General features: G+C 36.3%; 1 protein-coding gene across 1 annotated transcript in view; it reads right to left on the minus strand.

Annotated features, from left to right (window-relative positions):
- The window catches only part of Ptprq (protein tyrosine phosphatase receptor type Q), a 188,430-nt gene that overhangs the window by 54,334 nt on the left and 118,323 nt on the right, over window positions 1-15,773 (minus strand). Inside the window, exons 27-29 of the mRNA XM_036170023.1 lie at window positions 10,095-10,216; window positions 5,067-5,253; window positions 878-1,122 (exon numbers count right to left, since the gene is read on the minus strand). Of these exons, the coding sequence (XP_036025916.1) occupies window positions 878-1,122; window positions 5,067-5,253; window positions 10,095-10,216 (554 nt within the window). The remainder of the gene's footprint in view (window positions 1-877; window positions 1,123-5,066; window positions 5,254-10,094; window positions 10,217-15,773) is intronic.

Genomic DNA, 15,773 nt, shown 5'->3' on the forward strand with positions numbered 1-15,773 from the left:
CTTATTTTTCAACAGCCAAATTGATACAGTATTTCTTTCTATGCTCTCTATATTTCTATCTATACTACATTTATTCCTCACAGAATGTTCTGCATTCCTACCCCAAATTTTTACTTGCAGAGGTTGAGTCATACATTTGAAGAAGTTTTCCAGATGGGTTAGAAATCAGGATGGAACTGAAGTTAAAATTACCACTTATCTTCTAGTAGGTATTTCATAAAACTTAATTGCAATTGCAACAAGAACCTCAGGAAGATACAAAGTTGAAGCAAGGAACATATTTACATATTATTAACAATGTTCTCATAACTAAGTTGATATTTACAAACAATTGCTCTGAGGAAGGGAAGCTATTTTAGGCATTGTTATGTTGGATGATAGGTTGCTGAGAGGTGATGTTTCTGAACCAAAACAATCTTGCTTATATTCCCTAAGGTATGACACAAAGTAAATACAGGAAGAAATAATTTGGACATATGATCATGCATGTGAACTTGCACACATTCTTGTACCTGTCTTACATCCTTTGTAAAATTATTGTAACATACTAACAGAAAAAAAAATGATTTAGAGGAATGAAACGATGAAATGGCCTGCTCGTGCTATTTTTCTTCAAAATTTGCTTTTGTATGTTTAATTTACAGTTTTCTTTTAGGCAACGGTCACTCTGCATGTCTCTACTCCATTATGTTTAACCTTCATTTTCTTTCTTTATTTCTGGGTACCTGCTATTCTTGTACAAGGTTCTTTGTTAATAGTACTTTCTATTTTTTTTTTTTTTTTTTAGCAGTAAAGAGGCTGAAAGGTGGTATGCAGGCATATTGTGAGTATTGACTTTATAAGTTGGTTTAGGCAGTTAAAAACTGTGGCTGCTTACACTGATGTTGTATGTATGTCCACCCTTCAGTCCTTCCAATACTGCAATGACAGATGTGTCTGTCTTCTGGACAATGCTGAGGTTATGAATCTGGACAGCAGTCGGATCATCTTCTCGGTAGACCAATGCCTGATAACCTTTGATATTTCCATTGGGTTGGGAAGGTGGAAGGAATGTTAACTGAAACTTGGTTACTTCATCTGGTATCTTCTGAAATGTCATATTGTTAGGTGGGTCCTTGGGCACTTAAAAAAAAAGTTGACAATTATAATTTTTAAATCTCAATATAAAATGTATTTTCTGCACACTTGTGTTTTTGAAAGACTAATTACACATACTGTAAAAATCATGAATTATGGAAACTAGAACGACGAAGCACCGAGTTATTTTCCAGAAATTCTAGTGGTACTTTAGTTTATCTGTTTGCCTTGTGGATGTGATCTTTGATTAGTACTGGGGATTAATCCAGCACCTCCTCGACTTTTCAATCACTCTCTTCAGAAATAACACAGATTCACAGGAAGTTGTCACAAGAGGATCAGAGCCCCGTGTAACCTTCCTGGAGTTCCCAGTGGTGACTCTGCATATGGCTTTATTGAGTGCCAAACCAGAAAACAAGCATTTACACAATATTGCTAACTAAAAGGCAGGCCTTGTTCCGATGTCATCAATGTTTTCATGGTTTTGTGTGAGATTTACTTTTATGGAATTGTAAGCCAAATATAGATTCCTGCAATCACCAACATGGGAAAGACAGAACTAGCCCATCACTTACAGAACTGTCACCTTCCATACTTTTATGTTTTCCTACATGCCTCCCTGTAATAGCAATTGTTCCTCTGCTCTGTTGTCTTGTCATTTTCAACACATCAATTATTAGTGCGATGTGTTTGAGGTTCACTAGGCTTTAGATGTATCAATACTTCACCCTTTTTCAAAAACGTATTTCTTTAGTTTTTTCTTGATGGGGGAACATGTGAGTGCCACGTTAAGCACGTGCAAGGTAGAGAACAGCTTGCAAGATTTAGTCCTCTCCTTCCAACATGAGGGCCCCTGGGATGGAGTGCTGGTCATTTAGTCTTGGTGACAAATATCTAAACCTTCTGAGTCATCTTCCCAGATGTAAAGTCTCCAACCACGGGAGAAAGGGACAGCAGCCCTGACTGTCACCAAGAAGCGTTTCATTTTGCAGTTTTAACAGGGTTTGGTTAGCATGGAAAGACATCTGTGCTGTTTACAACTTCTGTCATTCCTAGGAAGGTTGACATTACTTACTATCCATGCATTTGTAAACAGAAGTTTTAGATTCTTTATGATCATTGTTGACTATTAATTGCTTGGCCATATGGGAAGTACATGTTTAGTTTTACAAGAGACTGCCAAATATTTTTCCATGTGTCTATACCACTTTACATTCTCACTGGCAAGCATTAGAGTTCAGTTTACATCTTTGCCATCATTTGATATTATCACTACTTTAAAAATTATTTTGTAATTCTGTTTCAGTAGCTGCATGGTTATATAATGTTGTGTGTTTTATTTGCAATTACACCAGGACTAATGGTCTGGAAGTTTCATCTTATTGTGTGTTATTTCCTAACCATACCTCCTGATGGAAAAATATTTCTTTATGTCTTTTGACCATTTTCTAATTGGATTTTTTAAATTGCTGAAACTTGTAAAATTCCAGTTGATTATACTAACATAAAATCACAGCAGGGCAGTTGCGCACATAAACGCATGCTACTTGTGATAGCATGCACAAAGCTTGTGAAAACCCAAGTTAGACCAAATTTCAGCATGAAGAGGGGAGTCGGGCACAAAGTCCCATCCCTAGCCAAGGAGCTATTGGCAATAGTTAGCTGCTAGAAGAGAAAGGGTCAGTTTCTCTAAAATTGTGGGCCACGATAAGTTCAGTGCATTCCAGTAGAAGGCCATATATTCATTTGTGTAACACAAACTGGCTGATAAGATGGAGGCAGAAAATGGGCTAAAGGGGAAGGGGTGTACCTAGGAAGAATTGGGCTATGGAGGCAAATAAGTTAAAATAATCATTGTGTGAAATCCTTAAAGAAGTAATGAAAAATTAAAGAAAAAAACTTTTTTCTTTTAAAAGACTATTATAGAAAGGAAGGTAGTCATGAAGGGGAGGTAAAAGAAGTTGCATATGATCAAAGTGTATGCAGGTGAGATATTGTCACAATGACACTCAGTACTCTGTATAATTGATACTCTATGCCAATGAAACACTCCCTTATTAAAACACAGCGAACCACCCACAAAAGACAGCTTAGTATATGACTAGTTATAACAAATTATAAAATGAAATGATACATGAGAAAACATTATTTTAAGATTATAGAGTACTGTTCATTTTTTTTCTCCTTTCTTTTTTTTTTTTTTTTTTTTTTTGGAGCTGAGGATCGAACCTGGAGCTTTGCGCTTGCCAGGCAAGTGCTCTACCACTGAGCTAAGTCCCCAAACCCTAGAGTACTATTCTTTACATCACATCATTAAAATGAATTTGTATATCTATTGTGATCTGAATGACATGGAAACGTTTCTTTTCAGTCAAAATTGTCTGTGAGAAGACAAAAGATGTAGCCTCACAGTGCAGGTGCTCAAGCTTCATTAACTTCAAACTTCTTTGAGATAGAATCTTGCAGTACCCTCAAATGCAGATAAATAATAGCGAACAAAAAAGACAAGCAGAAAAATTCATCATTTGCGAAATATCCCATGGTAAGTAGAAAGTTTTATAAACAAAATAAAGCTTAGTTTGGTTTAAACAGTTTCCCACTTGTTTTTACACATTTACATTACTTAAGAAATGTATCCTTTTTTTTATATATAGAAAGCATTTCCACAAATTGAGGATCAGGCTTAAAGCTGGATAAGGCAAGGAATTCTCTCAGTGCTGGCAACAATTTCCTATCCCCAAATTACACAAGCTTTTACATAATAAATTCTATTCTCAGAGGCTTAGTTTGCTTTTTTTTTTTTTTTTTTTTTCTGGTAGTAGCACTATTAATTACCTCCTAGGGCAGTGGTTCTCAACCTTCCTAATACTGCAACCATTTAAATACAGTCCCTGATGTTGTGATGACCCCCAAAACATAAAATTATTTCATGACTACTTCATAGCTATAATTATGCTACTGCTGTGAAACATAATGTACATATCTGATATGCAACCTGTAAGTTCACGATTCAAGTTTGATAACTGTTGTTAGGACAAGCTTGACAAGTTGTGTTGTGTGGTATACATGTGAGTGTATTCACCAACCCTTTGTTTACAGAGAAACAGGAGGAAGAAATGTGAGAAGCACAATCAAGATATAGATCCCTGGGATACTTGGCAGCAAAGTAGAAACAAATGGAGCCTTAGCACACGACAAGAAAAAAGTACCTTGCAAATTAGAGTCCTCACTTTGCAGTAAGTATAGGAAAACATGGCATAATAAAGAAACAAGCTAAAAACTATTTTTGCCTCCTGTAGGTACCTTAGAGACAGCAGCAAATAGTCAACAGCAACCCTTCACCTCATCTTTCCCGTGACATGTCTGGAGGAAAAGAACCTCAGAAGTCTGAAGAAGGTGAGCAAGCAAGCAGGCCTTGGGAGAGTCACTCTCCACATTCACTTCCGACTCCCTTTTATGGTCTTTTTAGCCATTCTGACCCTGTTCACAGAGCTAGAGGAAATCTGTATGGATTCTGACATTTATGAAACAATCACTTAATATGGCGTATCACTTGACTAAGAAGACAAGTATATGTGACCTGACTTTAATATCAGATTACTTAATATCATTAGTCAATTTTCATAAAAAAAAATCAGGACAGACATGATCAAGGTGAAATTTTCGATGAAACATTGTTAGCTGAAAACATTTAGGCAAAGTAATTCAGTTTCTAAAACAGCAGATTTGATAAATACAAAAAAAGTACCATGGGGCACATTTAATTTGGTTCCATATTTATAAGGATTGAATGTTCTACATATCCTACTTTGCCTCAAAAGTGTAAACAAACTTTATTTTGGTCAATCACACCATCCTTGATTTTAATTTTACTACACTTTATCAATCTCATAGCACATGCATTTCTCCAGGAAAGTGTGAGGAACTGTAAGAAAGACCAGTAGCCAAGCCTCAGTTAACAGTTAGGAATGGTGAGAAATAGTCCTTACCTGATTCTAAAGTAGTAATTATCACTTCAGCACTTGGCTTCCCTTCTGCATATGCCCCACTAACATTTCCAATAAATGCCGTGATCACCACAGAATACCTTGTGAATACTTTCAAGTCGTTAATTTCTATTGTTTTGTTTTCTTCATTTGACTTCACGAAGGAAATATTAAAGTCATCATTATCTACCTATGGAAAAGGTAGTTAGCAATTAAGATAGATAACAACCCAAAGCTACACGTATCAGTATATCTGATCTGGCCAATGTTCATTCATTTGCTTTAAAAACAGATCACTCTCAAAAATTCAAAGTACTATGGTAAGTTTATTCATTGATAATTATTTTAACAGTTGAAAGTGAGAGAATGTTATCAACCCACCACGATCAACACACCTATCAACTGAATAAGCAAAAGTCACTTTCAGTGTCGCTGAAACTATTGTCTACTTCAGTAGCTTTCTTCAATAGAAGGAAACACATAGGTTTTGGTGCCCAATCACCCAGCATTCAAATTCCAAATTGGTCAATTAGCTCCATATGGCAAGCCTCTCAAGCAGTCTTACTTTCACCTGGAGTGATAATACTGAGTTATTCTATCTTCTTGAAATTTTAGAAAGAATAGATCTAAAGTAGTTGGCATGGAGATTTTGGTTTTTGTGTAACTACTCTGTAAATGATGCTTTAGAACATAATTCAGAAGGTATAGATACTTAAATTACATTTTTGTACTTTCTAGCTGAACTACAATTGTGAGAGAACAACTTGCTTTTGAAGTGCACATTGAAATGTTCTGCCCTTTTAATGTTTTCTTTTTCTAATTTTATTTATTTTTAATTTTGAGATTATGACATAATTACAACATTTCTCTCTTGTCTTTTTTCCTTCCAGATCTTTCCACATGCCCCTCCTCACTCTCCAGATCCCTTCTCTTTCAGCCTCTTTTTTCACTCTTTGTCATTGTATGCACATTCATTTAAAATTGTAGTCATAATTACAGATCAAAGAACTTCTAGCCTACCACTGTTAGAAATAACAGTGGCTATGGGCATCACTAACTATAAACATCATAATTAAAACACATTCACAAATGAGGTGTCTGTAGCATGAATCTTAAAAGTTCTTATTAATGAAATCAAACCTGAGGCCAGTTATTGGGGTGAAAGCAGGAAGATCAGAGAAGCAGAACAAGCCATAATTTCCTCACGTCACAATTTCCTCAGCTGGTCTGTTTCCTCAGACTGAAAGCTTCTGAATCCTCATCCCAATGTTTCTCAGCTGAACTGTGTTGCTCCAAAGCCTGAATGCTAAATCAGCCGAATGCTTAACTAACTAAATGCTTAACTAGCTCTGGTGTCTGGATTTCATGTCTTATATATCTTTCTACTTTCTGCATCACTCCCTGGGATTAAAGGCTGGATTTCTGGGATTAAAGGCATGGGTCACCATGCTTAGCTGTTTCTAAAGTGGTCTTGAACACACAGAGATCCGCCTGGCTCCCAAGTGCTGGGATTAAAGGCGTGTACCACCACCGCCCAACTTCTGCTATGGCTTGCTCTGACCCGTTTTCTAGCCACCATTTCTGGCTCTGTTCTAGTGGCTGTCTGTTCTCTAACCCCAGATAAATTTATTTAGGGGAACATACAAAATTTCAGGGGAACACAATACCACAGGTGTCTTTAGGTATATTAAATGTGGCTATGGTTTGTTCAAATATAGTTTGTCTTTGATGGAAGATTTTGCTCACCACTCTAGACATTAAATCTGGCTAAAGCATTTAGGATTAAATAGAAAGGCCTTGGGTAAATAGCTTAGTATGTAAGCATTTGCTATACAACCATGATAACCTTAGTTTGGATCCCTAGCATCTGTATAAAAGGTAGGTGGGGCAGGCCACATCTGTTACTCAGCACTGGGATAGAAGAACAAAAGTAGGCAGATCTCTACAGTCCTTTTGCCAGCCAATCCAGCCAGACTGCAAGATACAAGTTCAGTGAAAGATATCTTAAACCATAACGTGGAAAGTGGCTGAAAAGACACCCATGTTGACCTATGACCTCCACAAGTATGTACACATGTACATACAGAGAGAGAGAGAGAGAGAGAGAGAGAGAGAGAGAGAGAGAGAGAGAGAGAAAGAAAGATGAAAAGACACAGAGAGGGGGGGGCAGACAGACAGACAGACAGACACACACACACACACACACATACACACACACCATGTACATATATAACAAATTTAGAATGGATTTTCCTTATGTAAATTTGAGAAAATTCATAACCCTTCAGGGCACATTATTCAGAAGTAGCTGCACCAAATACTGCAGGTTTTTCTATATAGTTAGCATTGTGGAGATAAGGTTTAACTTGCCCATCCTTTGAAACACAGAGAAATGAATTTTGGAGTTACTCAGTTATTTCTTTACATTTTGGCTTGTAAGAGTTTTTAACTTAAAGAAGATGCTGCTATAAGAAACAGACTAAAAGGCTAATCAATAACCAGCATCACAGTCAAAAGTTTCATTTATTGTACAAATCAGTGGAGGGAGAAAAACCCCCTTCTCTAAAATGGTAGAAAACCTTTCAATATACAAATTCTATTCATCAAGCACAATAGTTATGGTACAAAATATAGGCGTATTTAATTAGTCATCAACACTTGAATTCACATAAAATATGGATTTTGAATTTTTCCTCATGATTAGGCTCCTATTCATGCTGAATAATAACTATCTAGAGATAACAAACAGTCAGTCACTGTAAAGGAGTATAAGGCACCCATACTCCTAGTACCTACAGAGTGAATTTATTAACAGGAGGTAAATTTGCAAAGTTTGGTTGACTCCCTCAAGCTCCGTAACTACAGGACATCTGAGATAGAATTGCAGTCTAGGTCTTCCATCAATCCAAAATTGTCTATCTTGCAATATGATGAGTGAGCTCTGATCATGTAAAAATACTCTATTTATATATTAAACTATTCAGTGTTTTCCATTTGTACAGTAGATAACAATATCAACTAACAAGACTATATCATGGCACAGTCCTCTACTGTATATTTAGGATATTTTTCAAAATCCTAAAAGAATAACTGTGGATCCTCAGACAAAATCTCCAAAAGTGTATGACTCTTCATCCGTAGACCTCCTCCACGTTGGTTGTTAGTGACCGCATCCACTTACCCATGAATGAAGCCTCAAGTGCTGGGAGTCCTCGATTCCAAGGTTGTTTACTCATCATTTTATCACCTACCCTTTTTAAGAAACTACTCCAGGCTCTAACTATAACATGTTCAACAACTGGACTCCAGATTTTCTCTCCCAACTCTGCTTCCTATTTATGTTTCATTTCTTGACTCAGTGAAAGAGCCTTTCATGGTTGCTATAATGCTGTTCAATCCCTGAGTCTCTCCATGGATTTGATTTACTCTGTGAAGCCTCCTTTATATTCTGTCCTCACAACAGGAATTTCTAAACACTTCCTTATCTCCCCCATGACATCATACCTTACCCTATAGTTGTTCCTATTGCCATGTGGACTATTAGAGCGTGAGCTATGTGAAAGACAAGCTATTCAATATTATTCAAATATGACTTAAGCCAGAGGATAAAGGTAATAAAAAATTGTAAAATACACACAAAATTTCTAGTGAAATTAACTGAGTTGGCACCTGTGACTGTACATCTCCCTACACTGCTTTCCTTTATCTCACCTGCTCACTTTTAAGGTCAGGAAGAAAGCTGTAACAAGGAGATGACAAAATCATCCTAAAAGCTTTTTTTTACCTTTTCTGTAAGCCTAACCAAATTCCAAAGGATAATTTCTTTCTTTAATGAATAATCATTCATCATTATATTTTTATCATTTGCATTAAATACATATTCCCAGGGCACTCACGTTATTTGTTTCTATTTGTCTATCAAGATCGTCACAAATATAGGCTACAAAAGAAGCAAACCTGAAGACCATGTGGGAGAAGACATTAAAATCTCATTTGATTTTAATGATAGCCGAGCTTTTGAGGCAGAAGCACCTCCTTTAAAGAATTAAGCTATTTGCCTGTTCCACAGTTAGTCTCATCTGCCCCTCGAATACAAACTATTTTATAATAAGTACCGATTATTTCTCTCCCATGAGCTCTACACGTGTGTACAGTTTGGCTATTGCAGCTGCATGCAGAAGATTCATTCCCAGGCTTCTCAATCTCATGTCTATGTTGTGTTCATTGCTTCCCTTCTCAGATTTATTACTCTTGTTTCCAAGTAATACACCTCACAATTATCTTCGCTTCTTATCCTCACTCACCACCAAGAGTTAGCTGAGTTTCCAACAGTCTCACAGACTTGTTATTTCTCATCTGGATCCTTTTCTATACTTCCTCTGCTTTTATTGTTGTCTTTTTTTTCCTTTATCCATTTATTCTTACCATTTCCTGCCACTGACCTAGACTGCATCCCAAAGACAGAACACAGAATATCTAAACAAGCAACCAGTCTGCCAGTGTGATAAAAATCTTACCACACCACTGTTTTAGTTATTCAAGTGGCCCCATGAACATAAAAGTCAGTGTCCATCACATGGGTCAAGCTTCATTTCTCAGTACACCAACTTTTGCATGACATGACATGGAATGACTGTATTATTTGTTTTGAAAAAAATATTCTTTTACTTTGATATCTCTTCTCATTTTCCTTTCATGCCCTCCAAAATTTTTTCAACATTTTTCTCTTCAGACTTTATTTGGGAGACTGCTTCTTGAACATCTCTTCCTTCTCACCCTATTCCAAAAGACACCATTCACTGTATTTTAAATTAAATTTCACAACTTTCTGACATATGCAGTCTTTGCCCTGAGAATAAAAGAAACATGCATTGAAGCTATTGTTGTTGAGCAGTTGGTAACTACAGAGTCAATGCCTAAGCTAACCAATCTATGAAAGGACCAAAGACCATGGTACAAAATCTGACTAAATAATCTGCATCATGAACCATGTTTTATACTGCCTTTCAGAGTAGGTAAGACATGCCTTACCGATTTGACATCAATCAAATAGAATGTTGGTCCTGTTATGACAGCAGGTTCACTCCAGCTGATATTGATACCATAGGGGGATGTTGCAACCACACGCACATTTTCAGGAGGACCATCGGGAGCTGCAACAATAGGAAATCAATTACTCTGCCCCATTAGGTAGTACTTGCTACAGTATAAAAGGAAAGACCATGGAAAATGGATAGTCACAATGAATTAATTCTACATTCATTTACAGGTCACAAACATGCTAAAGGTTAATCACAAGACCAGATTTGTAAGCTAGTTACTATACATAAATGACTTCCACATAAAATAATTAAAATCATAAGGCATGATACTTAAATTTGACATAATGTGTCTAAAAGAATGCGTAATTACACCATTTGTATAAATAAATATTTTATTTAGAAGTAAATAACTTGGCACAACTGTCTTAACACAAATCTTTCAGAAACATTTGATTACCGAAAGAGACAAAAATCATAGTTGAAGATGGGAACTAGTATAAAATGATGGCATTGTTTAAAATATCATCATGTGATTGCAAACTGTGTTGGTTTTATGCTTTTGTTGAGAGGTAGAGTAAGATATAGTTATGCAGTAACTCTAATCTTTATTGGCTACATCAGTCATATTCATGATCCACCAGAATTTTGGAAATTTATCAAAAGTTGTGTGTGTTTTCAGTTTGTGAGACAGCTAGAATTAGAAGGGTGCTGATGTGGAGTCATGAAGATCCTTCACATGAGGAGCAGCTTCTTCACTTGCTCCTCATGACTTGCCCAGCCTGCTTTCTTATAGAACCCAGGACCACCAGCCCAGGGATGGTACCACCACAATGGCTGGGTCCTCCTTTCATCAATCACTAATTAATTAAGAAGATGTCCTACAGCGGGAATTTATGGAGGAATTTTCTTAATTGAGGTTCCCTCCTCCCAGATTTCTTCAGCCTTTGTCAAGCTGACATGAAACTAGCCAACACATTAAATATGATTTAATATCCTTCTCCATTCCTGCACATCAAAACAGCAAAGTGGTGCTGCTCAGGATCTCGTTGTAAAGGCTACAAATAAATTACTCTGGAAATGAGCTCCTAAAATCTACCAGAATGCCAGAATGGTACCAAAAAGATGCAGAATTTCTAAATTCAGGAAATGTACATATCACGGGAATGAAATAGCAGGAACAATGGAATTAAATAGCAATCCCTGAAGAGTAACTTTGGAACCTAGTTATGGAGTGCTTGATCTCTACGCTGAAAAATATGGAGTTCATTCTGTAAATAATAAAATGGCAAAACCAAGAAAAGGCATATTCATTCAGCATTTAGGAAGAAACTCAGGTAGCTGAAGAACAAGTGAATGCATTGATATGAATTAACTCAAGCCACTATTAACTGCCAATAAAATTGACTGGTGCCATGATGTTGTATTTCACAGCCTCTGCAAAAATGACTTAAAAATTCAGGAAATCCGTTATATGTTGAGATGTCTTCAATAAGGCTGGTGCATGTAGTACAAGTGAGTAACATTCCCTGAAAAGACCCAAGTTCATTCCAATATCAGAAAGACATTTATGATGTTGTTATACTTTGTGTATGCCCCTCTGAAATTTAGATGTTGAAACATTACAGTCAAAAGGATGGCATAAAGAAGCATCACCTTTAGAGGTGATGAGGTCATAAGAGCTCCTCATGTAAGGAGTAGGTTTAAGGACTATATACAAGAAGCTTCATAGAGCATTCAGTTAATTTGCCCTTCAGCCTTCTATCTTGTGAAGATATAGCTAGCATGTGTCCTCCCCAGAGATTGCAAACCTCCCCAGACGACCAAATATTCTGGTGTTATCTTTCACTTCCCATCCTCTAGATTACTATATGTAAACAAATACATATTCTTTATTAGTTATCTAGTCTCAAAGATAGTGGCATAGGGCATAGTGTGGAATTTGGGTGGCAAAGTTAGTTCATGTAATATATACTTTAATAATAACATTGAAATGCAAAATGAATCCTGCCTAGACATTGAGTAAACATGAAAGAGGAAGTGAGGACCTGAGGATTCAGTGTCTTCAAGGGTAATGCTAGCATATTTTTAGAATCTCCTGAGCAAAACAATCCAAATATCATAGATTATTATCATGAAGTAGAAGAGTCCACTGTAAATTAAGGTTCCTGATGCCTACTTCATACTTGAAGTGTTCTGTCATTATATTCTAGAAAGCAGAAGGGCAATTTAGCTGAATGCTCTATGAGGTCTCTTTTACAGGAACCTTAATCACACTTATGAAGGGAGGAGCCTTCATGCCCTGCATACCCCATGAATCAAATAGATCAAAGAAGAAAATATCTCTTGAAACTAGCAGATTCTTCTCTATGAAATGACCAAGCTCAGAGCTTCTAGGATTGTACTTTAAGACAAGTACCCCACCAGGCAAGTTCTTCTTCTTGCTAGTGCCATGACATCATGAACAATTATTGAGAATTGTCCTGACTTAAGGGTGGTAATTTGAGTTTTGTTTCAGTATTGATGTTAGCTTGGTTTTGGAAATATTTTCAAGAGAATATGTAAACATCTTCTTGGACTGCAGTATGCATCTTTAAGTCTTAGTACAGAGCAGATCCGGATCTCTCTCCCAGGAAGGATTTGCAAGTACATCTGTATACCAGCTCAGAAAGAAGCAAAATGCCTTGCTTTGACTTTTTATCTCTTAGTGTAAAATGCCAATCCTGCAAGCATTCCTTCAGTGCAAGCAATCAAAGCCCCCATCAGGGAGTGCAAGCTACCACAAGCAGAGCAGAGAGAAACATGACATTCAGAAATCACTCATGACACGTCCACCCACCCATGAAACTAAATATTTTATGTTCCACACACTGATCGAACATTTTTTTAAGTAAGCTATCCAGCCCCTTGCTGATCTATGTGAAAATGTCATTTCTTGAGCTCTCTGAACTTGATCTTCTTTCATACTTTCTTTCTTTTAAGAAATAATCACTCTAAACTATATTTGCATTTTCAGTAAATTTTAATGACAAAATTGCCTGTTTTACACAAAAGTAACCTGTGTCAACCACTTCTGTGAAAAATTTCATATTTCATCAACTAGAGTGATGAAAAATTAGAACTCCTAAATTGAAACCATGAAATACAAATAAATATACATAGCAAATATATGAGTATAGTATTTGTATAAAACAATATGTATTCTATCTGAAGAAATGAAAAATAATTATTTAATTCATAGTAAATTTGAAAGAAATATTTAAAATATCAAAAGATTATCCTTTATAAACCTGTATTCAATTATTTTATCATCTTTCAAATTATGTAAGCACTCAAATATCTCAAAGGCTTCTAGGTAACTTTTATGTGGAATTTATTAAAATTCCAAAAATGCCTAATAAAATACACCAGCATTATTTTCTTCCTTGGCTATAGTGTAAGGTAATCTATTACTATAGACACATAAAAAGAAAACACAAAAAATATTTAGCTAAATACTAAATAAAGAAAGCTAAGAGAGGCAAAGCTATGCAGGCTCAAACTCTACCAGTTTGAGAGCTCAGTAAGTTTTAAGCATCTTTGGGAGACATTGTTTGTCTCCCCATAAACTGTCACATTCTGATTTAGGATTGTTTGTGAAATGAATCTAGTCACTAATGGGCCAAGATATCACTATACCTTCTCTCTTATAAATCACGGCAATTTACTCAGTAGGCATGATCTATCCTTATTCTCTCATTCCCCATAATCCAATCACTTCCTCTCATGAGCACTTTCCTCCTGGTTTTCACAATAATGCATTTTCTGCAACTAATAACCATAATTTCCTGATTTTCATGCTTCTATCCTTGCACAGGAATGTGGGTCTTATGTGGGTCAGGGTCATCTTTCCCATCCATCTGTGTCTCTGTGCTAAGTGCATTAGCTGAAAGGTGAGTCTGGATAGACCATCATTTTGCCTAGTCCATATAAAAGTTTGACTGTCCCCCAAGTCTGAACGACTTTAATTACCAATATCTTTTGGTGTGCCTGATATTACACTATCATCAGTGTCATATTCAAAGACTTATTCAGAGTGTTGCCTTCTACATATCGCTATAAATTAGTGTTGAAACCATTATAGTAAGTACTCAATTGTTGTTTTAAGTGTATCCTTCTTTGGGTGAATTTCCTAAAAGTATACATGTTAAATAAAAATAAAAAGTGACAGCAGTTCACAAGGTTGAAAATCTCAAGGTCTATGAATTGTAATTAAAGTTTTCTTTATGTCTCTTTTCATTCAAGCTCAGTTTAAACTTTGTTTAAAAATGCCTCTAGTCAGGTTATGGTAGTTCAGAATTGGACATGCTGGACCACAAGATTCCTAACAGCCATCATCACTAAGTGAATGGTTCTATAGCTTCTCTGTTGCAAAGGCATCAACAACCTCTACGACTGTGAGCCGACTTTGACACAGGACCTGGAAGAATTAGCTTTGTGTTTCAGGTATCTCTAAAGACTAGAGAAAATGTAGTTGGCATGTATAGTCTTTGTATGTAAAGGACCTGAAGCATTAAAGGCACCCAAAGAAACACATTCGCAATGTTTCTACACAGTAAGAGCATCGCAGTGCATGCCTCTGTCCAGTGGTCCCATGAATGTGATATCAGATTGTCTTTCCCTAGAGACCATGGTTTCCTTGGCTGGAATGGGATAACATTGTTAGTATATGAAATATTTCCTTTCATTTTACACACCTTAATATTGCTGTTTAGTTACTCACAACAACATAACAGCACCACAAAGAGCAGGCACTGCAAACTTAAGAATTTGTCAAATTACACCATATAATAAGTATGGAAAATGATTAATGGATGATCACACTATTAGACTTTACCATATAGATATATCATTTAATTCTTAAAGGCGTTATCTGTTATCATTTCAGACCAGTTTACTAAAGAAATGCAATGAATGAAATACAAACAAATTCTACTATAACACTAGCATTGCCAGATAATAATTAAAACATTCCAATATTGTACTAGACTTAGAACAATATATATTTTTCTAGAATTGTATCATTTTTGCAAAATTACTTTGCAAAATAGTGACTTCAGACCAGCAGCATCTGTATTATCCTCAATAGTCATGAGAAAAAATAACTACCAACTATGCTGTACTTCACACTAAATCAATTGAACCCTGGGGAAAGGCACAATCAATTAATATGCACCCAGGACAGTTATTTATTGTCCACAAGTAAGTATCATTGCTTTCTAATGTCAACTACCTTTGGAAATATAGTAGCAATGGTAGAGATGGGGGTAGATTAGCTGCTTCCTGCCTCTATGATGGCTGGGAGGATAGCTGTATAGGAATTTGGGAGCTAGTGATCAACATGGGGACACAAGCTTCTGAGAACAGTCACTCCACAGACTGGCCTACCGCTATGTCATCTTGGTGATGGATAAACTATGGAATACGTTCACTATTCCACTGCTTCTTCCAGTCTCCCAAGTTTCTAGAGCATAATAGGTAATTGTGTTCCATAACAGCATAAGGAAATGTACCCAACTCCAGTCTGTCTTGGAAAGAGACTTATAAATAATGAAAAATCATTTAAGACCGGAAGCAGAATAGAACATGAGGGCCAAAATAAACATGGCTGTTTTTCTCTCTTGCTCATTAG

This window comes from Onychomys torridus, chromosome 20, assembly GCF_903995425.1.
Source record: "Onychomys torridus chromosome 20, mOncTor1.1, whole genome shotgun sequence".
Lineage (NCBI taxonomy): Eukaryota > Metazoa > Chordata > Mammalia > Rodentia > Cricetidae > Onychomys > Onychomys torridus.